The sequence below is a fragment of the Chelonia mydas genome, chromosome 3, assembly GCF_015237465.2.
Source record: "Chelonia mydas isolate rCheMyd1 chromosome 3, rCheMyd1.pri.v2, whole genome shotgun sequence".
NCBI classification, from domain to species: domain Eukaryota; kingdom Metazoa; phylum Chordata; order Testudines; family Cheloniidae; genus Chelonia; species Chelonia mydas.
In genome coordinates, this window is record NC_057851.1 from 195,040,839 (window position 1) to 195,068,721 (window position 27,883).

A 27,883-nucleotide genomic window follows, 5' to 3' on the forward strand; every position below is an offset into this window, starting at 1 on the left:
TATGAGGAAAACACTAGCTCCTCCTTTCCCACTCCCCCAAGGGAGAATTCTGACCCAGTCACAGTACCTCCCTCCCTGTTTCCACCACACCCCTTACTTAGGCCAGACCTAACATCGCAATCCAGCCCTACAGCATGAGCCTGAGCCAAGGAACTTAGGAGCAAAATTCCAGTGGACTGCAATGAGAGCAGACTCAGGTCCAAGCCTGCAAGATGCAGAAAAGCGTCCGCTCAGCACCTCTCATGCTCCAATGTCCAGACATCACAGTGCGTAATGACCAACATGGGAACAGAGGGGCAGCGGAGAGGAGTTGAGACAAGTGATAACAGGGAGGGGGATAGGCCTTGGAAGAGCATTGTTTACAAAGAACGCAGATCAAGTCAGTTTCACCTCACATCTATTGGGGGGGGGGGAATTGCTTTTGTTTAAATTAAGAGTTGTCCAGGCTGCAGAGGGGTAGGTAGTGATGGAGCAGAGAATTTACACTGGAAGGCTAGCCAGTAGAGTGAGTTGGGGATCGGAGTCGAAGGGAAGCATGATTGATACAAAAAGAACAGGAGGACTTGTGGCACCTTAGAGACTAACAAATTTATTTGAGCATAAGCTTTTGTGGGCTACAGCCCACTTCATCTAGTCTCTAAGGTGCCACAAGTACTCCTGCTCTTTTTTGCGGATACAGACTAACACGGCTGCTACTCTGAAACCTATGATTGATACACAGGCCCAAGTAGAGATAAGGACAATTTGTTTGACGTGTCAGACAGACAGTCCTAATTGGCCCTGAGAAAGGTGGTGTACAGAGTTACATGCTTTTACATCTACCCTGGGAAACAACAACTGTCAATATTTAGCAGGCAGGTTCAGGTTGCCAGCACAGATAAACAACCTTTGTAATTTGTTAGATGAGTTATAGAGCATAGCTGCTTGACACACTCTGAATGTTCCTACAAACACGAGGCAATAAAGCCTCAAAGGGCTAAGCAGCATAGAATTCTGTACCGAACAAGAGGGCTATACACTATATTTCACCTTTATTCCTCCTCCTTTCAATCATTATTGGTGTAATTTGTGCAATTTTGATGTTAGGAAGCACTTACTTAGGTAGTCCCATTGACTTGAGCAAGAGTTGCACAAATGAAGCTCTACCACATTAAACAACTTCCGTATGAAAAGCAGAGCTTAGAGTTTCACCGTATTGAACAGCTGGGGAAGCCAGCCTCACTTACTGCTTCGCACCAAGCAAGCGCATGCCCATTAATCAACATTTTTGTTAATATTGCGCTTGTTAAGCGGCAGTCATTGCCACTTGTGAACGCCAGGCTTAATCAGCTCCCTGGGAAAATGTTCCCCTAAAGCAGCTGTCCCGATTACCCATGTCCCACTTAAGAACAACATACTTTATAGATATGTGTATTGACAGATTTTGGTCAGCTTATTACCATCAGCAGCACAGCAGACTAGGACATTGGGCATGGAAGGGCTACGCTGCAGAATTACAGCCTGTGCGTAAGTTGGGGGGAGCTAGGGGGGAGGTCTGAACCCCCCCCCGCCCCCAACCTTGTGAAGTCTGTTAACTCTTAAGGGTGGGGTGGGGGGGGAGAGAGTGTCACTGCAGCACATTTAAACTGCAGTGCTGCAGGCACTTCCTAAGCATACGTTTTATCACCGTGCTAACTGAACATGTTAGAGGTTTTAAAGATGCCCTGGGGAGCCATAATTTAGAATATGTTCTTTAGCAACTGTTCACTGAAATCTTGCACATCCTGTTCATCTTATAGTGCAGAGCACATCCTGAATAAAGTTGTGCACCAGCTTAAAAGTACGCGTTGCAGGGGGCTTGGGCTGAGCATTGCTACATCTCACTTTTTAAAAAAAGGATTCACAGAAGCCAGCACATTGAGTGGGGAGGCACCTAAGCTAGCCAACAGAAAATGCTGAGCAAAGGGGTGAGGCCTAAGCCCTGGCCCTCTCACAGAGCCGGGCACCTAACTCCAGGTGGAAGGATGCATCTCCCTCTGCTCGGGATTCACAGCATCAACCATTCTCGTGGAGTCAGGCACCAACACCAGCTCAGCCCTATTTCAGAAAAAATGCTGTCATTGTTCCCACTTTTACTCACATATCCCACTGGCTTGGGCACACCCCAAGGACGTGGGAGACCTAGGTTCAAAGCCCCACTCTGCCTAAGGTGACGGTGCAGGGACTTGAACTCAAGTCTCTGAACTCCTAGATTAGTGCTCCAACCAGAGGGGGCGGAGGTATCCTGGAGCAAGTCTCTCTCAGTCACTCCTGCTGAAGCTGTTCCACTTTGTATAACAAGGCATTGGCCTAGAGAAAGAGCAACTGACCCCATAGCCCTGTGGTTAGGGTCCTCACCTGGGATGAGGGATCCAAGTTCAAGTCTCTGCTCCAATCACTGTTTAAATATTTTATGCAAATGAACAGCTTCAACAGGAGAGACCCACCTCAAAATACCCAATATGCTAGGGGTGAGACTTGGGAGGTGAGAGTCCTGGGTTTAAGTCCATGCTCTACAGCAAGCAGAGGGGGAAACTGAGCCCACATCTCCCACACCTGGGTTGAGGGCTCAAACTACAGGCCTCAAGCATATAAAGGGGATGCCACCTCCTCCAGCTGTGTTTTGTGGGGAGGCCTATCAGGTAGATGTGCTCTAAAGTGGTCTCGGAGCTCGTCTAGTGGATTGGGCCCCACAGGCAAAACAAGCAGGGGCAGACCCTGTTTTATGAATCCGGACAGGGCTTAAGCATGAGTTAGGTGTCAGCCTACTCCGTCCTGCTGCTGCTATCACATGCCAACTGGCAGAAGGTCACGTGGCTGAGGAGTTTAGGCAGCTACAGAATGAGGCAGCAGCTAAACAGGGATTTTGAGGATCTAAATTTTGGATTTCGAAGCCTCAGAGTGCCATTTCACCCCTTGTGAAGCCTATCTTTGGAGAAATAATGTAAAGAGTTACTTGTGTCAGAATCTCAAGTGGATGGATAAGGCATGGGAGCCAGTAAACCCTTTTGCGTCCCAAGTGCCACTCCCTCACACTGGTGTAACTCAGGAGGAACCGTTGACATCAGTGGAGTTACACTGACATAAAAAAAAAGAAAAGGCGTACTAAACAGTCGCAAGTGAGATTCAGAGCCGGTGCCGATTGGTTTTGGGTTTCCTATTAAAAGGGCGCTGCCATCAGTGACCTGCCCAGAAATAAAAGAGGACTTCTTTCCAACAAAGCATTATAGCTAGGGGGCTTGTCGACATTGGGAAGTTGACTGGAATAGCTACTGCAGAGCTAGTCTGGTCATCCCCTCTACCCCCCACCATGTAAAAAAGCCCTACTCCTGCAGAACCAGTAAGGGAGTCTCTTCGCTAATCAAGGCCCTGTCATTGCAGGGGTCTTGAGCGTTAGTGGCATCTTGTTCTTGCCTGTTCTCTGCAACAGTTGAGCCTCCTGAGGACTGAAATACTTGAGTTTAACCCAAATTATTGGGCTCAGCATAGGGGTAACTGGGAGACATTTACTGGCCTGGGATGTGCTGGTCAGACTGGATGATCTCATGGTCCCTTCTGGCCTTAATCTCTACACAAATTTTGAAATCTCTATTTCAGCATAACCCGCAGACAGCCTCTGTTGGGGACGCTTCTTCCACAGAGCCACAGTCTTCTACCCCAGCAGACTCTCTGGAGGAGGACGGTGATGGGTGCTGCCCCTCCATAGTTACAAAACACTTAAAAAATAATATTGTGGGACGAACGTGCAAAGAACTTGGAGCGCTGACGGCTGCTGTGGGAAGGTGTGCCTGCGTGGCATCTGATCACTGGGCATGCATAGCACTAGGAGTTGGAGCAGTGGGGACATCAAGTACTAAAGAGCAGGGGCAAGGCTAGAGGCAGGACAGATGCAGCCGAATGCTGCTGCTGCTGTCCTCTCTCTACGAGGACTGCCTAGTACACTACTGTCCACTTGCTGTGAACAGTTTGTGGTATCGACAAAAGAGAACGCTGCACAATAGAGCATGTTCTTCTTACCACCATGGAGACTTGGGTAGTCATTTATAGCTATACAGAGTTCAAGCAAAATGCTACCAGATCAGCAAGACTGCACAAAGGGTATGTCTACATACCCTTGCAGGGTCCCAGAGCCCAGGCTCCAGCCTGAGCCTGAAGTGCAATTTCAGGCTCCCGAGTCAGCTAGCATGGGCCAGTCATGGGTCTTTTACTACCGTGTAGACATACCGAAAGATACAAGGCAGTGGGGTCAAGTGAATAGTCTCAGCGCTTGATTGGTCTTAAAGAAGTGCAAGTATTTGTTCAAAGATTATGAAATCCTCTGACTATCCCACAGTTAGTTGTGTGCCACCCCATGTTTCTGCTAAAACCCTTTTTTTTTTTTTTTTTCAATTTGTCTTATTTTGTATTAGTAGCTGCAGTCAAAGAATACACCTATGGAGGGAGATGACATGCACAGAGATGGAACATATCCTACTTGGAGAAAATGCGTTTGAATGCAAACTTTCCCCCAAAAGAGAATGGCTATTTAAAAGCACAATAGGAAGAATAAATAGTGAGTAAGAGGAGCAAACATGCAAAAGAGATAGTAGTATTTGAACTAGCCCAACTGCACACAGAGAATCCAATTTAACAGACATCAAGAGATCAATTGCTTTTTCTCAAAAGTACAAAGGCTGACGTAAGAGCAGTAGTCTTTCCAACCATACTAACAGTAGGTCAGCTGGCAAAATCAATGGCACCTGTGCAGTAGTGAAGACTATGAAATAAGAAAAGACTTAAAAAGCAAAAAACGAAGAAATGGAAGTCTGACTTCCAGCTGACCAACCCGCTGCTGTGTTCAATTATTGCCCGGGTCTCTGTGCAGCTGGGGGATTTTATGTACATTAGCAATTCTGCTGCCAAATTATTTGTATTACAGTAGACTGGATCCACATTGTCTTATGCACTGTAAAAAAAAAAATATAGTAAGACAGTCTCTGCCTTGAAGTACTTACATTCTAATTAGACAAGACAGACAAAAAGTAGGAGGGAAAACGGGCACAAACAGATGAAGTGCCTTGCTGAAGGTCTCACAGCAGACCTAGGACTAGAACCCAGATCCTCTGGACCCCACTCCAGTGCCCTAATCCACTACACCACGCTACTCCTAAAATTGTGCACAGCTGTTAGTTGAAGATCGCTAAACTTACTTAAGCTACTTAAACTTACTGTAGCGACAGAGATAAAGCAACACTCAGAACAGCTCAGAGGATGTATGAATTAACATGGGCTAATCATAGAAATAAGGTGGGTGAGTTAATATCTTTTATTGGACCAACTTCTGTTGGTGAGAGAGACGCTTTTGAGCTACACAGAGCTCTTCTTTGGGTCTGGGAAAGGTACTAAGAGTGTCACAGCTACATACAAGATCAATAGGTCATATTTGCAGGTACCTAAGCCAGAAGGGATCACTGTGATCATCTAGTCTGACCTCCTGTATCTCACAGGCCATAAAACTTCCGCAAAATAATTCCTGGAGCAGATCTTTGAGAAAAACAGCCAATCTTGATTTAAAAATTGCCAGTGACGGAGACTCCGCCACGACCCTTGGTAAGTTGTCCCCTTGGTTAATTACCCATGCTGCTAAAAATATAGGCCTTTTCCTATCTGAATTTGTCTAGCTTCAACTTCCAGTCACTGGATCATGTTACACCTTTCTAGTGCAGATGGTCCAAATGTTTTGTTTTGTTTCTGTCAAAGTTTGGGTCTGAAATACTTTAAAACCTGAAATTTTTCACATAAATCAGATACTTGTTATGAAAAACACTGGTTTCTCAAAGAACCAGTTTTCCCACCAAAAACAGTTACAATGGAAAATTTGACCAGCCTTAATATTTATTTCTGAACTGAATCTACAACTGCATAACCCTATCTCTTCTCCAAAAGTAGGACAATCTACAGTATGTTCTTACAGGAGCGAGCACAGCCTGTTCTCCATACAGCAATTTGCTGGACATACTCTTACGCTCCAACAGCTACATTAAGACAACACTGTTTTCAGAGAGAGTAAGTGGTGCTCAGCATTTTCTGAATAATTAGGCCAATTTAAGGGGTCACATGTTGGTCTCCAAAAATTTAGTCACCCCACAAAAGCAGTAATCCCCTTTAAAAGTTGAGGATTTCTCTCATTTTAAGTACTGGGCCCGAACTGTGTATTAATAATTTCCCACACCTGTTTTACGAAGGCTACATCCCACGCAATAAGAAGTTATATTTACCAGTGGCAAATGCTTTTTAGTGTGCCTCTGTCTTTGATGTAGTCCCATTTCCCTTACAAGTCCTGAACAATTTCCATGTTTTGAAAGTTGAGGGATTTCCTCTTAAATATAAAATACAATAGCAAATGACAGAAAGCTGGCCTCCATGAAAGATTTCTTTTTATTTTCACTTTCAGCTGCAATCCCCATCACTCCCCCTCACTTCCCTCCCGCTCCCCATGCTGATTTGTAAGTAGTTGGGGTGGGGGGCATCTCAGCATCTGGGAATTACAGGTGACTACAGATGGTTACTAGACTGACTCCCCTGTTGTGTTAACTGCTAAGCTAGAAAGCTGCTCCACTTTAAATATATAAGCAGATTCTTTTTCCTTTCAAGTGACCTATATAGCACACCTAAGGTAAGCAGGGGGGCTTGCTTTCTAACTCAAAACCCAGCAGGGAGGAGAAAGGTAACCCAGTCAGTTTCCAGTACAGCGTGAAAGTGCCAGTATGGGTGTTATTGCCAGTCTTATTTTTGAGGGCTCTGCTGAGGAGTAAAGTCTTAAATATGCAGTGTTGTTGCAGTCGTGTTGGTCCCAGGATATTAGCGAGACAAGGTGGGTGAGGTAATATTTTTTATTGGACCAATCTCTGTCGGGGAGAGAGATGAGTTTTCAAGCTTACACAGAGCTCTTCTTCAGATCTGGGAAACTAACTCAGTATGTCCCTGCTACGAAGTCTGTCCACATACGAAGTGGAACAGATTGTTTAGCATAAGTGGCTAACGCATATTTCAAGAAACCATTCAAGGTGAAGTCCCACTTGGGCGGTCAGCCCCAGGGTGGCGGGGCTCTGGCTGTCAAAGGCAGCAACAGGCAATGTAAGCAACGCAGTGTCTACAGGGACACTACGTTGACCTAACGACATTGACCTAGGTGCTATGCCTCTCGCGGAGGTGGAGTTATTAGGTTGGTGTAGAGGGCAACTTACATCAGTGGGAGCAAGGTGACTTGGAACCTTGGGTGCCCCGAGAAGTGTCACAAAGCCACTTAAATCAGTCTGCTTGGTATCAACTAACAGGATTCTTGTTTCCCACATTCGTACGCTAACTCATTACTCACTCAGATTGACTTCTAGGAGTTTAACTCAAAGTATAGCTGAAGACAACAACGTTCAGATGCTACCAGAGGTTCCTTCAATAATTAACAAGGTCGCAGAGCTCAGAAGAAAGGGATTTTGGACTTTCATCATTGATCCAAGGGCTCCACTTAGCCTCAGTTTACCAGAGGGGATGTGGAGATATGGGTTAGATGTCGTACCTATATCCACATCAAAGTCCCACAGGTACAAGAATGCTGGGACTATGTCATAAAACATATGCTTCCTAAAAGTGTTCACAACAAAACAAAAAACCCAACTGATACAAAAATGTTGAAGTTGTGTTCAAAGCCTTTAATACTCTTCAGTCCATGTGTCTTGGCTCTCGGATTCTGCGTGGATTATAGCTTGCAGCTGCAGCAAAAGGCTGTTTGAATGGTACCTACGAGTTGATAGAATGCCTTTGTGACTAAGGCTCACGACAGATAAGTGCAGACTCACTGTAAGTGGTTCTGTCTGCTGAAATGGTAAGGTTACTACCAAATATTTACAAACAGGGAAAAATACAATAACTTTTATTTGATTTAGCATGTTAAGATGATCGCTTAACAAGAGAGGCATAAGCACCACCTCTTCCCATTGATTCAGCAGTATTTATAATCTTGATCTTCTAAAAGCCTCAGTACAAAGGGTTTGTTTGGCCTTCTTTTCGCAGAGAGGGACTAGGCAGTCAGAATGTTTATAGACATCCTGCCAAGACCTCCTTAGCAGTGAAATAGACTGTACAGTATACTCTTTCTTTATTAAACTAAACAAAAACTACTTCAGTGTTGGAGCAGGTTTTTTAAAAAAAGCTATATGACCCTTTTAAAATTCTGTGTGAAATTAGTGTGATGAAATTATATTAGTTATGTATTAAATATATATTAAAAAACATACCCATTACTACAGTTTTCTAATCAGATGCACTGTAAAACATATAAGGACTTAATTTAAAGTTCTTTTGCCTGCAGGTCACTAAGGAACGCTCTGCTTTAAAGCCAAATTTAAAAATGGACACAGAGCACCATAAAAAGTTACTGGCCGAAATCCCCAGCAGGTGCAAGCGAGCACAGCTCCTTCGATTTGAATGGATCATTGGCAATTTAACTAGCTGAAAAGTGATCCGCTATTTACAGGAATGCTGAAATTGACTCGGATCCTGAAGGATCCTACATACTCTACTCCTCTCTTCTTCTAGATGTAGCACTTTGGCCCCATGACACATAGCAGATCAATTCTCAATCACAGATTTTAGGGCTAGAAGGGACTATTATGACCATCTAATCTCACCTGTTGTATGACATAGGCCACAGAGCCTCCCGCATTGATTCCTGCACTACTTAGTGATTCCTGCATCAAGCCCATATCTTGTGATTGAGCTAGAGCATCTCTTTTGAAATCCTAGCCCTATTGACATCAATTGGAGCTTTACCATTGACTTCAAGGGGACCAGAATCTCATCCCGTGCTTGCCACTCTCTGCAGCCCATAGAGAAAACTCTATATCGGGACCTCCCTATCCCCAACATTCCACATGGCATCAGGGGTCAGTGCATTGCCCTTACCACTCCACCCAGGGAACATTAAAGACAATCACAGCTTCTCATACACCAACCGTGACTTTCACAGGTCAGTGTAGGGGTACCTGAAATGGAAACAACTGTTCTTTTTCCTTCGTAAGTCCTGTTCCCTAAATTTAATCAAGTACTACCTTTTTTTAATTGCCTGGTTCATGTTACAGAATAAAATTTTATTGTTTGGAACAGAATTCATCTTTATTAGTTCACAACATATGCTGGCTGGTACTAAGCAGATCTGACAGCGACCAATTTCCTGTTCCTGCACTGTGTTACAGAACCCATAAACATCATTCACCAACAAACAATATTAATGGGTGCATGGACATTGTTATATTCCTACATACACAGCAATCACAAGATTCATACCAGGCCACGAAACAGCAAGGCCAGGTAGAGCACGCTACAGCAACAACCCACACTATTCACTATTAAAATCATCTTTCAAAGCCTCCCTGAGTTGTATAGCTCTGCATTGAGGTCTTCTAACAGCCCTTGTATCTAGCTGTTCAAATTCCGCAGACAGCCGCTCCACCTCCGCCCACCACCTCGGCAGAAACTTTTCTCCCTTCGCTTCACAGATATTATGCAGGCCACAGCAGGCGGCTATAACCACTGGGATATTTTTCTCACTGAGGTACCAATCTGGGAAGTAAACAATGCCAGCCACCCTTCAGAAGACCAAAGGCACATTCAATGGCCATTCTGCACCTGCTGAGCACCTGCAGCTGAAGCGCTTCTGGGTGCTGTTGAGGTGGCCAGTATACAGCTTCACGAACCGCGGGAGCAAGGGATAGGCTGGTCACCCAGGATGACTCTTGGCATCTCCATATTTCCAATGGTAATCCACTAGTCAGGAAAGAAAGTCCCTGCCTGTAGCTTTCTGAACAGGTCTGTGTTCTTGAAGATGCAGGTGTCATGTACCTTCCCTGACCAGCCCACACGGATGTCAGTAAAGTGTTCCCGGTGATCTACCAGCATCTGCAACAGTGTAGAAAAAGAGCCCTTTCTGTTGATGTACTGAAGCAAGGTGGTCTGGTGCTAAAATAGGGACATGCATGCCATCTATTACCCCACTGCAGTTCGGGAACCCCACTGCTGCAAAACCATCCAGCACGTCCTGCACATTGCCCAGAGTCACAGTCCTGCATAGCAAGACGTGATTAATGGCCCGGCACACGTGCATGACAATGGCCCCTGCAGTGGATTTCTTGACTCCAAATTGATTCTCAACTGACCAGAAGCAATCTGGCATTGCAAGTTTCCACAGTGCGATCGCCACTCACTTCTCAACTGTCAGTGCAGCTCTCATTTTGGTGTCCCTGAACTGGAGGACTGGGGTGAGTTTGGCACACAGATCAAGGAATGTGGTCTTATGTATCCGAAAGTTCTCCAGCCACTACCCACCACCCCAAACCTGCATAACAATGAGATTCCACCAGTCAGTGCTTGTTTCTTGGGCCTGGAACGGGCACTCCACCATCTCCCTTACAGTTACTCCATGAATGACACCAAGAACCTTGAATTGTTTCTATGTCCCACTGCAATCTAGCCTCCAAGGAAACATCATGTTCCCCACGGCTCCTCTTGTGCCTCTGCAAATACTGCAGGATCAGGCGCCCTGTGCTTGCAACGCTCATGACAATAGTGCAGAGCTGTGAAGGCCCCATGCTTCCATCAGAGATGGTGGGCAGCGAGGAGGGATGCGTGGGTTTGTGGGTCTTTGAAAAGAAGGTGCAAAATATTATGGGCTGCAGATGAAATTATGGGACGGAGAAGACCACGTTATGGGAATTTGACCACATGCTTCCAGTCACCCCTGCGCAACTCATTCCAGCCCCATCAGGCACTGCAAAAAATTCCCAAAACAGCCTGCACTGGATGGTGCTGAGTTGCACAGTGGGATACTAACCCATACTGCACTGCACACTGCATTGATACAGGCGCTCATGGGGAGGATGCGTACTGCTGACACAAGGAACCAAGTTTCAGAGTAGCAGCCGTGTTAGTCTGTATTTGCAAAAAGAAAAGGAGTACTTGTGGCACCTTAGAGACTAACCAATTTACTCGAGCATAAGCTTTCGTGAGCTACGTGTGCACACAACACAAACGATTTAATAACTGTGTCAGCTGTATGCCAAGGTCATTTAGGTCTACATAATTTTGTAGTGTAGACATGGCCTTAGATTTAGACAAGGGACACACTTTATACAGCAGAAGGGAGAATTTTTGAGGTCTACTGTGAACAGAGCCGGTATTCTGGCTGAGTCTGCATGGACCTCCAAAAAGAACTTTTCCCCTCTACTAAACACCTCTATGTAAGGGGCCATCTTCACTACGGTAGGAGAGCACAACCACAGCTCGATACTAGCAAAGCCAGAGGGTCTACCCAAAAGGGTAGGGTGAGGGTTGGGCCGTGGCCCCTCCCACACCGCACACTGGCCAACAGGGCTGACTAGTGCTGAAATATGAAATGAACGTGTTCAGAAGGTGGTCAAGCTGCCACTTCAGCATATGCTGCTCCAGATCCCCAAGGGAAATTCTGTATGCATCTACCACAGTTCCTCTTAGAGCTGCCAATGAAATGCCACACCTCTGCACTGCACCCCTGTACTGTCCAGGCAAAAATCTTGCTATTAATCTCAGCATGGAGAGGCATGAATATTAATAGGTCTCCACGATTCCTAAAGTATCAATGGATATTTTCATTGTCTGGAAGTTCAAAAAAAAAAAAAGGGGGGGGGGGGCACGTACGCTAATTTTGTTACAGGCAGAAGTTTACTTTTCTTTCAGAATGGTACAAAAGCACAATTTTTATGCAACTCCAAAACAACTGAAGAGCACTCCTGAAATTTTTCAAAACTGCCTAGGGCATTCAGAGACATTGGATGGTACTTTTTCAGAAGCAGCTAAATGACTCAAGGAGACACATGGGACTTGTGCTTCTGAGTCACTTAAGCGTATATAGAAAAGGAGTACTTGTGGCACCTTAGAGACTAACCAATTTATCTGAGCATAAGCTTTCGTGAGCTACAGCTCACTTCATCGGATGCATACTGTGGAAAGTTTAGAAGATCTTATTATATACACACAAAGCATGAAAAAATACCTCCTCCCACCCCACTCTCCTGCTGGTAATAGCTTATCTAAAGGACCACTCTCCTTACATTGTGTATGATAATCAAGGTGGGCCATTTCCAGCACAAATCCAGGGTTTAACATTGGTCAAACTGGACAGTCTCTACGTAAAAGAGTAAATGGACAAAAATCAGATGTCAAGAATTATAACATTCATAAACCAGTCGGAGAACACTTCAATCTCTCTGGTCACGCGATTACAGACATGAGAGATTGAAGTGTTCTCCGACTGGTTTATGAATGTTATAATTCTTGACATCTGATTTTTGTCCATTTACTCTTTTACGTAGAGACTGTCCAGTTTGACCAATGTTAAACCCTGGATTTGTGCTGGAAATGGCCCACCTTGATTATCATACACAATGTAAGGAGAGTGGTCCTTTAGATAAGCTATTACCAGCAGGAGAGTGGGGTGGGAGGAGGTATTTTTTCATGCTTTGTGTGTATATATAATAAGATCTTCTAAACTTTCCACAGTATGCATCCGATGAAGTGAGCTGTAGCTCACAAAAGCTTATGCTCAAATAAATTGGTTAGTCTCTAAGGTGCCACAAGTACTCCTTTTCTTTTTGCGAATACAGACTAACACGGCTGTTTCTCTGAAACCTGTCATTAAGCGTATATGAAAATCCCACCCATTAATGTCAAAGGGAAATGTGTGCACCTAAATCCCCAAGGCAACATAGAAAAAAAAGCCAGTCACAGTTCAAATTTAAATATAACTAAGTTAGGATTGAATGATAACAAATGACAGCCCAGTTTCTAAATCGAAGGCAGCAGTGTACTTTGTGCATGGGCACATTATAAACAATTAAAATACGAGACATCTTATGGTTTTACAAAATTGTTAATTTGAACATTTACAAAATAAAGGTCCAATCCTGCAATGGATGGATCCCCATCTTGTCTATATCTGGTTGCAGGATCAGAATGCAGGTGAGCTTGTCTCTAGGATCCTGGTCAGAAATTGCATGCATTCTTGCCTGCAACTGGTTTCTCCTCCAGATCAAGCTATTCAGAGGAAAAAAAATGTACCCAGCCACCTGTACAGCACAGGGTTTGAAGAATTCTATAAACAATCCTTTACCTTTCATGCTGGCTGGACAAGAGAAATATTCCAAAAATCTCAAGGGATCCAAAGCTTCTGTTTTGAAGCTAGCTTCTGCCTCGGGCTAGCACAGGAATGGGTGCTGGGCCATATTATAATAGTACTTTGCCAGCTTCTCTATCTTCAAACTCCTTATCAAAGCAGCAGAATTCAGCTGATCCAAAACTATTATCAATAGGTAACCTGTATCTTGAGTTATGCCCTGCTCTCCAATTGCACACAAAGGCTATTCTTAGAGAAACCGCATCACCACTACGACAAAACCCTTGCCGTCCAGAAATTTATTTTTCACCATCTATTTTTTTATGAGTTATGAATCTCATGAGGCAGGGCAAAGTGGAAGAATACTGTCCCAGGGTCCAGTATCTGTCCAAGAAGACAGTCCTTGAAATAGTAACCACAACCTTTTCATATCATCTTCTCTAGGAGAGGGTCCATGGGTTGCCAGTGTTTAACAGAGCATCCCAATCCAAGCTGTAGGGAAACACAACAGAGCAAAGCTCCTGAGACCAAGGGGGGGGACTCCAAGGGTACGTCCACACTGCAAAAACAAAAATAGCAGTGTAGACATTCCTGGTAGGGCTCTGAAACCCCCCTCCCTTGCTGGGTCTCAGAGCCTGAGTGGGAATGTTTACACTACAATTTTGAGCCCCAGAACACGAGGTCTGAGAGCTGCAATTAGTGGACCCAGGCTCTCAGACTTACTGCTGCAGGGCTGTTTGGTTTTTTGGGGTGGTTTTTTTTTTTTTTTTTGCAATGTAGTACACTCCCTCAAGAATGGAGAGAGGCAGAGCCCTAGCACCATGAGGTCTGCACATAACCAAGTCCACCCTTGAAAGTCACAGACGCTGCTCTCACCTTTGTGGGGCTCACCCATGCCAGTGGACAAGCCACATCCCAAGCATCTACATGCATGATCCGGGTCTCATAAAAACCTGGGTTATCTTGGGACTGATCAGTATCTGCGGACAGCAACCTTCCAGGAAAAGTTCAGAGGGCGACAGTCACTACTCATTTTGTTCTAATGTTATTTATATTGGGTTAGCACCCTGAAATCACAAATTGGGCCACACTGTGATAGGACTTTACACACACACACACACACACACACACCCCTACCCCTACCTAGAAAGGCCCCATTCCTGCCTTGGAAAAAAACACAGTTTAAGAACCTAAAAGCTAATGCCACTTTCCAGCTCATTGTGCTACTCCCCCTTCCTTTCCTCCACTGCCAAAACCAACCTGACTTTATACCAGTCCCTTGATTCTTCCCATTCATAAACTGCTGGGACTCCACAACATACACATCACCTGGGATACAGTCATACTCTCCCTGTTCCTCCTTCTGCACAGGTTAATAGAATAATCCCCAGGAGCTGTAAATTGGGGGTCAGGTTATCAACGACTATCTAGTCTCTCATGCCTCTTACTCATCATCATCAGGGAGAAAGGCATAGTTTTAGATCCTATGGAATATTACTGAATCCTTGCTCTGAGATGTTTATCTTCTCTCTTCTCAGCTACAGAAGACCTTGTTTTGGTGCCAGTGCTCTGAGGAAGGAAGGGGGATATCTGCTAGCATCTCTGGACTCTGGTTTGGCTGTGAAGAAGGGACAGATGTGACACGAACAGGTCTTTTTTCAGCTTCACACCATCCCTGGAGTGCGAACATCCAAGCTCCAAGGCAATAAACACAGCGTCTGTAAGCACCAACTTTGTACATTTTCCTCGTCATAAAGAGAGACGAGGTCTCTTCTTTCCCTTGGCCCAAAACCAGCTATCCTATATTAATCAATCATAGAATATCAGGTTTGGAAGGAACCTCAGGAGGTCATCTAGTCCAACCCCCTGCTCAAAGCAGGACAAATCCCCAACTAAATCAGCCCAGCCAGGGCTTTGTCAAGCCTGACCTTAAAAACCTCAAAGGAAGGAGATTCCACCATCTCCCTAGGTAACGCATTCCAGTGCTTCACCACCCTCCTAGTGAAAAAGTTTGTCCTAATATCCAACCTAAACCTCCCCCACTGCAACTTGAGACCATTACTCCTTGTTCTGTCATCTGCTACCACTGAGAACAGCGAAGCTCCATCCTCTTTGAAAGCAGCTATCAAATCCCCCCTCATTCTTTTCTTCTGAGACTAAATCGCATGTCCCTCAGCCTCTCCTCATAAGGTTCCAGCCCCCTAATCATTTTGTTGCCTTCCGCTGGACTCTTTCCAATTTTTCCACATCCTTCTTGTCGTGTGGGGCCCAAAACTGGACACAGTACTCCAGATGAGGCCTCACCAGTGCTGAATAGAGGGGAATGATTGAGCAAGAAAGTTCTTTATTGTGGTTTTGCTATTCTGAGCAAAGTTGGTTACCTTAATATTTCATGTGTCTTTTTATCAACAGATATCAAACAAGCACCATTAAAGATAAAAAAAAATCAATCTATACCTCAGAATCTGATTTTAATGAGGTATTTGCTCTATCTTGTAAACACAGAACAGGAAATACCATAGATTCCAGTGTAAATTGAACTACCACTGGCATAAATGCAATTTATATTTGCACCAACTGTGCATTGTCTCAAGAAAACACCACAGAGGTCATGCATGCAGAATTTTCCCTTTGTTATATCTACCCTTTCCTTCAGTTCTTTTGATGAGTGCACACACACACACATACACACACACTCAAATTATAGTGTAGCTGATCATAAAAAAATAATAATAATAAGGATGAACGGTGAAGAGATGCGTTCTCACTGAGGCTTTAATGTTGTTAGATGTGTATGACTCTCTGGATTTAGAGAGAGGTTTTGACAAACCTGTCCAAAATGTAAGGCCAGTCGCACATACCCATTTTAATTAGCACCGATTACATGGAATGAAGCCAAAACCTGTGTCTGATTCTTCCAGTACATAAGAGGAAGAGAATGGTTTCAGGTAAGTCCAAAATGCGATGGAATTCATAACTTCTCCTTTTTAGAAGGGAGCAGATTAACCCGTGATGGTCTACCATCTGTTAGAAACATGACAGCAGTGCTGTGAAAAATGTGTCTCTTGGAAGATCTCTCAAAGGTTGTAGGTGTGTAAGCAAGGTTACTGTTCCTTCTTTGGATTTCCAACCATAAATCGTAAGAACCACCTTAAAATATCTCACCTAATACTTAACCAGAATTTAATTTTTTTTTTAAATTTCAATAATTTCACAATAAATATAAATCAAAATATTCACTGCATAAGCAGAAAGTGCTCATCCCCAAACATTTTAAATAAAGAGACCTCTAGGATAGGTTTTGAAAACAAGCTTTACTTAGTTGTCATGAATTACTAACGAGACAAAATCTTTTTTGTTGCCATTTATATATATTTGATTCCCCAGTTTCAAAAAAATCAAACTGACACTTATGTCTCTTGTCCAAATACCCAACCTTTTAAAAAATGTTCTGGGCATTATAAATACATTTTTTCATGAATATGGAAATAACCATTCTATAAATAGACATTTTACAGAAGTGCTTCAAGGCATTGTTTTTACAGACAACAGTAGGAAACTGAAGGGAACGTGATTATGCCGAACCTCTTAAAAAATGGAATAAACTCTCCAGTCAACTCTGGGTCATTTTTTTCCTCCAGACTTAAGTACATGGTTAAGTGTTTTGCTGAATCAAAGCCTAAAAGGGACATTATATTTAAACAGGACCACGTGGTATAGAGAACAACCAAAATAAAAGCCTTTTTGCAACGCCAAAGAATTATTTGTAAAGACTTGAGGGTGAGAGGGTGTGTTTTGAAAACTAAGTTTCAGCAGCCTTGATGCTTCAGCCTTGTATACTCTGAACCCAGCAAAAAACACTAACAGAAAATGAAACCTGTACAGAAGCAATTACATTATTCTAATATTTTCTTTTGTAACAGGCAACAGATACAAGATAAGGTTACTTTCTAACAAGGTACCACCACAATCCATCTTCGGGGACAAGAGGAACTAATTTCTTCATAATACTTGGAGTGTGTTTTTCCATTGAATCGCTGTGACAGCACATTGACAAGAGATCAAAGGCCTGATGCGCCACTGTATTGCTCCACTTTCACCCTGGTGTAATGCCATGGATTCTGTCTGCAGGAAACAGGACAGCACTGGAATGACACTGGTGTAAAATAGGAGCAATGCAGCAGGCTCTAAGCCTTCCCAACAAGCATACAGGAACATATTTAACAAGAGACCGAGTCTCCAACACGGATTAACAAAAACATAGACCCACATCCTTACTCTGCGCTCCTCAGCTGCGACTAACTCAGCAGGGAGGTTTAAATAGGTGGCTTTAAACTCCTCCAATATTGGACCAACCACACCATGGAAAAAATCCTTGACTGACTTGAGCAGAGCCAAGATTTCACGCCAGATTGGTCCCCAGGTATAAACTGGAACAACTCTGTATTATGCCAGTAGTGGCCCCTGTCCACAAGGGGCCACTAAGGCAACTGAGGATTGCCAATCACGCTCCTTCTTCCCAGTCACATGCCCTGCGCAGCAGGGGCTGGAGAGGAGCATGTATGCTTTCTCTACATCACAGAGGAGCTCTCTGCACTGCAGCGCTCCTTGGGCGTCCTCTATGCCAGAATTAGAGGGCAAAGCTTCCTGCCCACAACCCTATCGCACCAGCCCTATCGCACCGTATTGAAATCAATACGAAAAAAGGCATTTCTGCTCTTACCTTATTTTGATCTGTCCAGTAAAAGAAAAATCCATGTGGATCTGTTCTGAGAAGAATTGGAGTCACAACAGTGGAATCCTACAAAAAAAAGGGTAAACAATATGAACATTAAACTTGCAAGGCAGATGCCACAAGGCCGTCCACCTTATCTTCACTGTTAACAAATAACAGCCCTAACAGCCACCCTGAAGGTACCAAATCACAGAATGTCACTTACACAGTTTAATCCCACATCCCAAATCTCCATTCCGATGTCATAATATATTTCTAAGTAATTTAAATGTTTTCATGTTCTACATTCTGTATACGTGCAAGAGAAAGAGAGAGAGAGAGAGAATGTATCTGCCCAATCATGCTCAGTTATACATATTAAATTACTGTAGGAATCTTGTTAATACTGTTTTCCATTTAAATACTTCCTGTTTTTGTCTGTAATTCATATAGGCGTTTTTTATAACGATATGCATTTTTCTGAAAGCAGATAAAAATCCAATTGTAAAGTCCATATGTGGGATCACTGAAAATTTTATTTATTAAAATTATCCGGAAAGTGGATGTATATTTCTCCTAACCAGTTACAGTTCCTGTAAAGCTTTGAAACTCAGCCATTTCCCATGCAACAAAAAATAAGGCCACATTCTACAGATCTTTAGAAAATATGGCTCCGATTGATCCAAGTTAAAATAAAATGTGCTGAACATTTAACAAAACAAAAACAAAAAAACATAAAACACGATTTAATCATGTAAGTTGCAGTCTATGATATTACTCAACTTTCTTTTATTCCACAAAACAGATGCAATACAAATAAAAATTTTAAAAAGCAGGATAATGTTGATCTGTCTTAAATACTTATACGGCTCCTTTTACTATAGCATCGGAGCACCTCACAATCTTTAAACATGCTTATCCTCACAACACCCCTACGACATAGGACAGTGCTATTACCCTCCATATGGGGAAACAAGGCACAGAGAGGTTAACTGGATTTGTCCAAGGTCACACAAAGTCTGAGAGAGAGCAGGGCCCAGGGTCCCAATTCCTAAGAGAGGGCCCTCACCACTGGAGCATCCTTCCCCTCCATAGACAAGCTTTTAAAGACTGGGGATCCTGTCTGGACTGGAAAGGTATTAAATTTGCAGCAGCAAATACTATCTTAAGGAAAGTGATCCAACGCTGACCATCTCAGCAAGAGCCACTGGTCTTGAGAAGATAACCAGTGGCCTAGCCACCAGGGATCACAGAATGGGAGCCAGATGGCAAACAGATTTGCCGGGTCTTCCCACAGGGTACATCCTGCTTCCTGCAGTGTTTACACGAGAGCATCCAGTGCAGCGGTCATGGGAGTCAGGGTAGGCCTCAATCAAGTGCTTTCCTCAGGGGTGGACTGCACTTCAGGGTGCAAGATTTGGACAGTCATCACTATTTTTCCAACAACAGGGAAACCACTGTTCCACCCCTGAGACAGCTGGCTGCCTGAAGCAGCCATGTCACCTTATTTCCCTTGGCATCCACCCTGACAAGCACTTATTGGTCACACAAGGCCAATGCAGTACCAGTTTATAATTTGTTCTCACTGGCCTCTGTGGGTGAGGACTTGAAGACCCGTCTTTCTGATTCGATCCTCCCCAGGGACCACCGCATGGGGAGAATGCAGTACGGGGGCTGGCTCAGTGGCATTTAGCTTGCTTTTTCTGACAAATTCAGTTGGGCTCGGACATTCCTTTGCTGACTGATCCATTTTTCCCCCTTCTTGTGTGAATGGATCAAGGGCGGTGTATAGAATATAATGTCTAATACACAACGGACACAAGCAGGTTGCTTGATTTAATTAAAAGTGATCCCATCGACTTGAAGTCTAGTCAGCTTTAAAAAAAAAAGAAAGAGAGAGAGTTGAATAGTTTCAAGCACGACACTTGATGAACCATTTGTATTGCAGTGGTGCCTAGAAGCAGCATACAGGGATTGGAGCCCCCACTGTGCTGTGCAGTGCACATACATAATAAAGAGACAATCTCCATCCCAAAGAATTTACAATCTGAACGTATGAGGAGGCAATAGGTGAAGACGAACTAGTGAAATAACCATAGTTGATACAATAAGCAAAAGTGACAGCATGTCCACCACTTAGCTATGGTCAAGCAATTGACAGCCATCATAACAACGGTGAGACATCTGCCCTCAATACCCTCACCAGTTTTTTTAAATGGTTTCACAGTCTTTTAACTGTCCCCATTGCTGTATGAAAGATACATCCAAATAGGCAAATTTGACTATAAAGAGAAATAGTGAAACTGCTTGTCAAATGCACGACACACACACTGGAAAAATAATTTCTCTAATCCCTTTCTGTTATCTGTCAGCTGTCATTTGTATCAACGGGGGGGGGGGGGGGAGGAGGGGGAAGGGAGGGAGAGAAACAGAGAGGTGTGAACAGTGTCCCTTAAAGAAGTTTTCATCCCAGCATAAGGACATACACTTTATAGAACCAAACTCTGTGTTTCTTGTGGATGCACAAGGAATGCAGCATCAAGCCCTTAATGAGGATTACCTGACAAAAGTAACTGACATGTGACATTATCTGCTTTGGGGACATGATTATTTATGGAGTATTTTATGTCAGCTTTACAAAGCACATAATGCACAATTCAAATACCCTTACTCATATTCAGTAGCATCTTACCGCACAAAACACTTTAATTCAACAGATAACACGTGAAGGTCTGAGGAAAGTCTATGTCCTTGCCCTGAAAGTATTACAGTTCAACTCAGAGAAGCACAACACAGGACCCACAGTTCAGATGTAAGATCGAGGGGAAACATTGAGGGAAAGAAGCTATGGAAAGGTGGACAGTAATAAGGAAAGGAAACAAAACACAAAATGTGCTGGCTAGAATTTTGTTAAATGAAAACCAGAAATTCTCTCTCCAAACATTAAAGTCATAGAACACAAGCTGGTAAGTCACACTAGGACATTGACTGTCGCAGGACAGTTAACTGAAGGGAAAGTCTGATCCACTAAAAAAATACTAGTGGTACTGTGTATTAGCAAAAGACGTCACAACAAATTAAAAGTATGGAGGGAGACAAGATATTTTGCTATGATTCAGCAATGCATTTGGGCACCTGCTTAACTTTCAATTTCAGTAGAACTTGTGCCTATGCTTAAATGTTTTGCTGAATAAAGATAAGAACACACTGGATTGTTTTCCTGAATCAGGGTCTTCCCCAAGTCCAAAGGGTGCAATGTGGTTGCTTGTGTAAACCACAGACCTTCTGGGTGTGGTGTTCTGTCCCATCTCGTGGCACCAAGACCATTTAGAAAGAGAGAGTTAAATGAGTCTGCTCTACAGCCTTAGCTAAGAGTCAGCTGGCTTTTAGCTCCTGTGGTAGAGGCTCATGCACTAAGGTCCTAGGTTCGATCCCACCTGCCGACGACTAGGGCCTGTCCATGTTACACTTGTACTAGATGCAATGGAAAATAAATCTAAAACAAACCAAATGAAGAAGAGATTGAGTGGATGTCAGTATCTGTAAAATACTATAAAAGTGCTCTGAAATCTGTTCCTTTCGAAAAAAAATGATTCACACCACGTAACTGCCTTTCCTCAGCCCACCTCTAGACATTTTTTGTGCCATTTGCACGTAAACTGACAGCACAGGAAAAGAGACGCAAGTTGCTCCTCTGAAGGATGAGGCACACAGGACATTTGGAGGGGGCGGAGGTGTTGGGAAAGACAGGCATAAAGAGATTATGTCTAGGATTAATCCGTTTTGCTGGTTAATCATTCCAAATCAACTGCTTAAATCCAAAAGCTGTTTGGCTGCATCTGTGTGGACGACATACGGCTGTCAAAGTACAATTTTTCGAGTCTCAGGCTGTGGGATGCCAGCTACACTCAGCAGACTTCGTAGTGCCACAAAAAGAATTGCACCAAAGCCTCCAATCCCTGTAAAGTGACAAAACGGAATCTGCACCATGCGATGCATAAAGAGGAATTACACATAGAAGCTTTAATTAAAGCTTCTGAGTATAGTAGAAATTTTATTATATTACAAAATCAAAAGCTGTGCTAACAAAAAAAAATGTTCAGCTTTAAGTCAGGAAATGCAAAAGCAAGAACATTTTCTCCACTCTGTTACTAATTTGTAATAATTTCTACTCTTGTTTTTCATGTTAAATGCACTGCTCTGATATGACAGAACATTTTATGATGTGTATTACAACAGCACATAAAAGTCCCAACCAAAATTGGTGTCCCATTCTGCTAGACATCGTATAAACACAGAGCCAGAGACAGTGCCTGCCCTATAAAACTTTTATTTACCATATCTAACTTTTTAAAAATGTTGTCTGCAGATCTTCCTCACCCTTGTGGCAGCTGTGAGTGGCAGCAGCAAGGGCTGGGTTCAGACTGTCTCGACGTTCTTGTTTCTAAAATAAAACTGTGTCAAGCTCTCATCCAGAGCCATACTCCTATTTCTGGATCTGGGAACAGAAATAAAACTTCTCTGCTCACCTTTGCAGGCTGCTCTTCCCCACTCACAAGCACTCAGAGTCTTTGGGACTATGGACCCACAAGTAGCTTTTTATTTGGGGAGGGGAAATCAATCAAAAAAAACCATGAAAACTCCCTATACATTTACACATAAGAAAATGAAGAACCTAAACCAGTGCATCAGAAGTTTGGTCAACCCCACGGTTCCAAGTAATAACTGTCTGACTTAGAAGATAAATATTTCATACACAATTGCTGTATTATATTTACAAATAAGATATTTTTGCACCCCGCATTGCTACGAGGCATTGTTGAGGAGTATCTTCAAACCCATTCATTCAGTTTTCTCCCGCACATAACTGACCCACTTCCCAACCTCCCCAAATGGAGCAGTTTTCCATCCACACCTACACAGACAACAAAACCGAGGAGACACAAAAGCACTTTATGAGTGTACGAAATACAATTCCCTTCCATCCAGGTAAACAAGACACCCCTACAAAGGAAAAACACCTAAGGACAAACAAAGAGGGAGGGGGGCAAACTCATTTCTTCCCCACCCCTATTGAATCCAACACACAAAAGAAAAGAGAGAGAATAAAGCAACAGAAGGAAAGACGAGGCTCGGTTGACTGTATCCTCACACAAGTGAGCAAAGAGGCTGTTCTCAGCACAGTCTCTCAGGACTAGATTTCTAAAGAGCTCAACTCCCATTTAGGCACCTGATTGACAAAAAGGTACTCAAAGCGCAGCAGCTCCCATCGAGAACAACAGGTGTCCCTTTTGGAAAGCCAAACACGTATTTAGAACATCTTTTGAACATCTGGCCCTAAATAAACAAACAGAACAACCAATATATGGCATGCTGAAACATTCATGGAGACGTTCCGAGAATACAATCCAGATGTGGGATGGGGAAGAGAGACAATGAGGGTGGAGAAGGAAAAAAAAAAAGCAGAGAAAGGCAAAGCAGATCTGCAACGTCTAGCCAACAAGTCCGTGCCACAAATGACCGCAAATTGTTAGCAGCTTCAAATACCACCCTCTGCCTACTATTGCCAAGCAGAGCTCTGGCTTCTGATGGAGTTCCTCTGCAAATTCCTGAAATAAAAAGAACAGCAGCAGCGTGGACCCGATCTGATAGACCAGTATATACAACATCAGTGGGATTAAAAAAAAAACAAAACCCTGATTTTTAATTTAAAACAGATTTTTTTTTATTTACATGTTCTTTACTCTCTTCCAATTTTATAGTCTTGAATTGCTCAAACAGACATTTTGGACTATTTTCTTTAAGTGGTTTCCTAACTTGGTATTAATTTCACATTTTGCATAGAGATATTTTCCACTAAGACGTTTCACACTTAAAACACTCTTCTAGCCCTGTGCTGTATTTGCAACCAAAACCACCACCTGACATACTGCATTCACAGAAGTCAAGAAAGCTGAAATGCATCAACCAGGCTACATGCCTCCATCAGAGTTTGATGTTAATGGGACTTGTGCCCGTAAGTCATTCAGGAGGCTTGAAAATTCCCCCCCACCCCCTTAGAAGCATAACTTTAGGCTCCCATTTTGGAAAATTCGGGCCTGTGTATATAAAAAAGGTCACTGTAATTTTTAGTGTACTGAAAAACCTAACTGACTTTTCATTGTTGTAAAGAGATTTTATGCCACTGAGGCACAATCAAAGAAAGTGGGATGTCTACCCACACTGCTCCACACTTTTCCCACTACTGCCCAATGCTGTGGTGACATGCTGAATGACCCAACATGAATGCATTCCGCCAAAACTTTTACTGGTGCAACTTCTGTGTTGAGACACGTCCTATGAGAAATGCTATAAAAGTGGATGGATGGCTTTAAGCACAAGAGTAGCAGACAGGAGATGATGACTAAAATTATGCACCTGTTTAAGAATCTGCAGGATCATGGCTTTAATCTCCCAATATTTTGGTCTTCACCTACAGCAGTTTTGTAAGAAAGTTTAGTTCATTGCAAGCTGGGGTGTGACCCTACTCCGCACTGACCTGCTGCGCTGTCTGTATGGCCCCCGCTGATGCCCTCCCAGTGTAAAGAGCACTAGATAAATGCACTTTAAAAGAACTGTTAATACATGTCTCCAGGATTCCCAAGGACAGACGTGAGCTGCAGGCTAGTGCGGGGTAAAGTCACACCCCAACTTGCGACAAACTAAACATTCATGTAGACAAGCCCCTAGTGTGGATGCAGTTAGAGCAGCATAAAGGCGCCTTATACCAGTATAATTATCTCCCCTTCCCGTACAGGAATAAGTGATGGGGTAAAAGCACTTTACCAGTACAACTACTAGAGTTGCACTGCTTTAACTATACCAGTACAGCATAGCTAAAAGCGGTACAAGTTTTCTACACAGACAAGCCCTAGGATACTGTACCAGGAAGGTTTCAGAGTGGTAGCCGTGTTAGTCTGTATCAGCAAAAACAAGGAGTCCTTGTGGCACCTTAGAGACTAAACGCATTTATTTGGGCATAAGCTTTCGTGGGCTAAAGGTGCCACAAGGACTCCTTGTCGTTTTTGCACCGGAGTCTTGGGGAGGGAAGTAGTGGCACAGGGGCAGGACCTCATGGAAGGGGCAGTGCGAGGGTGGGAAGAAGGGGCAGTGCAGGGCCACAGTTCAGGCACCGGTGGCCCATCCACTTTTAGGGCGCTTCCGTCGCTCCTGACCTGAGTACATGCCTACAGTCCCCAGCGGGTGCGTACTCAGGGCCGCTCACACTGCCGCGGCTACCCCCTGTTTTTAGTGCACTAGCTTTGTCCGAGCCAGCTGAGAGCTCACACAAGGATGTCCCCTTGAGTCTGGCATCACCCACCCAGCTCAAAGTGTAGATATGCCCTTCATGTCATGCCACTAAACAAGGCCGGGGGGGGTGGGGGAGGAAGAGTGTTGGGAATGGGGATTGAAATGGGAACAACACACCCTGAGCACACAGGGGCATTGTGAACATTAATTCATTGATGTAGTATCTGAGTGCTTCAACAAACGGTGAGGGGTGCTACAGAAAAGCCCATGAAGAAATTAATAATTGTGTCATCAGTGCAGGGTTTGAATAGCATACAGTAAATAAGCCACGGAGCCATCCACTGAACAATGAGGACTGTTAATAAGATTGAATAAGTCAACACCATCCATCCTGTGCAATGAATGAGCCGGGAATCCTGTGGCAAAATAGTATGTGATTATGTAATTAAAGACTGTATCATAATGCATACACACAGGGGACCAAATTAAGTTGCACAGGCAATCTTAATTCTGGCATTTCCTAGCTTTTGATTGCTTGATTTTGCAACCTTACTAATGGTCTTTTAATGTGGTTTGACGGTAGTAACAAAAAAATTATTTAATGTTTTTTTCTTAAAAAGCAAAGTTTTGTGTAGAAAGTAGAGCAGGTCAAAACTTCTTTAACTAGAACTTTTTTCAATCAAATAAGAACCTTCTTCTCTAAACTGCAATTTATTGCATAAAAATGTCAATGTTTATACTTTATACAAGTTTTTCATTTAAAAATAACCCATCTTGTTTCAGTAAATCAAAAACTTCAGTGACCATTTTGAAATGTTTTAGTTAACAAAAAGCCAGTTTTTGGTGGCTGACTCATTTTGATAGCCACGGTTTTTCTCCATTTTTTTCCACTCTGCTAGAAAGCATTTTTGCACAATGAAGATAATGATACATCAAATTCTACTGACAGAACTTTTATTTACCAGATTAAAACAGATAAGGATTTCAGTCCTTTCATCATTATTTGGCATAGCTGTTTGAAGGATAATCCAATGCTTGGGGCACTAGCTTGTGACTTCAGAGACCTTTCTCCACCTCAGACTTCCTGTATGACCGTAGGCAATTCACTTAGCCTGTCTGTGTCCCAGTTCCCCATCTGTAAAGAGGGTAAAATAGAACTTGCCTATCTTACATGGATGTTGTGAGAATAAATATAATAAGAGATTGTGAGGTGGTCAGATATTAAGGTAATAGAGACTATATGGAATTGAAAATCATTTTCATATCCTTTTGGGATAAGAGTCTACTCATTTTACAAGATAACCTTGGGGCCAAATCTCTGTCCCAGTAAACGCTTTCCAATGGAGTTCAATAGGATCAGAATTTATCCTGTGATGAAATATTAGCTGATTGAACATTTGAAATATGATTTGTTTAAATTCAGTATCTGATTTTCTTCTTGTGTTGCAAGAGAACGGTTATACAACATTTTCCCACTGGTTTAGATAACAGTGTATCCTTCCCTACTTTATTTTTGTTCATTATATTTGGTCCGATCACTGCAGATTAAATATAATTAAAGAAAAACAAACGGAACACGTTGGACTCAAGAGAGTTCCAAATCCAAACCGGCTGGAAAAACAGAGTTGTTCAGTTGAGTTTTTTTTTCTTCTGTTTTTAAAAAAGGAAAAGTCTAATCTCTGAATATGTCTAAGAGCAGACCAGTGTTGGTTCATTTCTGATGGTGTCAGAAATATTCAGTAGTGACTGATTTGGACAGAATAAAAAAAATGCCAAAATAAAACAAGCTATATGACAGCCAATAATTTAAACCACATCTGAAAGTTTCTTCAAATACATTCTCAGGCAAGTATTCACAACTAGTTTGTTTGTTTTATTTATTTCTACTTATCCATACTGATAATACTTGATATACGTACATCTCTGGATGTTTATAAAGTATAACAAACACATCAAATGTTCTTGATAATCTTCTGAAAAAAAGACGCCAAACAAACAAATAGGCCCATGAATTCTCCCGGATCAAATCACACTGCACTAGTCACCCACCAAGTTCAAAAGCATTTTATAAATGTGGGTAAAGATAATCTAGCACAGTGGCTCTCAACCCTTCCAGGCTACTGTACCCCTTCCAGGAGTCTTGATTTGTCTTGCCTACCCACAAGTTACATCTCACTTAAAAACTACTGCTTACAAAATCAGACATAAAAATACAAAAGCGTCACAGCCACACCATTATTGAAAAATGGCTTCCTTTCTCATTTTTACAATATAATTATAAAATAAAACAATAGCAATATAAATATTGAACTTACATTTCAGTGCATAAACAAGTCGTCTGTATAAAATTTTTGTTTGTACTCACTTCGCTGGTGCTTTTTATGTAGCCTGTTGTAAAACTAAGCAAACTTCTAGATGAGTTGATGTACCCCTTGGAAGACCTCTGCGTATCTCCAGGGATACAAATACCCCTAGTTGAGAATCACTGGTCTAGCAGATGGGTCGTTATGAAGTCTACTGAAGAACTCTGGGTTCAATTCCTGACTTCACTCTGAACTTCCTGGGTGAGCGTGGGCAGGTCACTTAGTTTGTCTGCACCTTTGTTCCCCATCTGTAAAATGGGAATAACGTTTCCCTACCTCCCAGGGGTATTGTGAGGATAAAATCCATTAGTGGTTTTG

At 42.9% G+C, this 27,883-nt stretch overlaps 1 protein-coding gene across 5 annotated transcripts in view; it reads right to left on the reverse strand.

Annotated features, from left to right (window-relative positions):
* The window catches only part of PLCB1 (phospholipase C beta 1), a 650,190-nt gene that overhangs the window by 615,542 nt on the left and 6,765 nt on the right, over positions 1-27,883 (reverse strand). For all 5 annotated transcript variants that reach the window (XM_037896161.2, XM_043544063.1, XM_043544064.1 and 2 more), the window contains exon 2: positions 17,922-17,999. In XM_037896161.2, the coding sequence (XP_037752089.1) occupies positions 17,922-17,999 (78 nt within the window). The remainder of the gene's footprint in view (positions 1-17,921; positions 18,000-27,883) is intronic.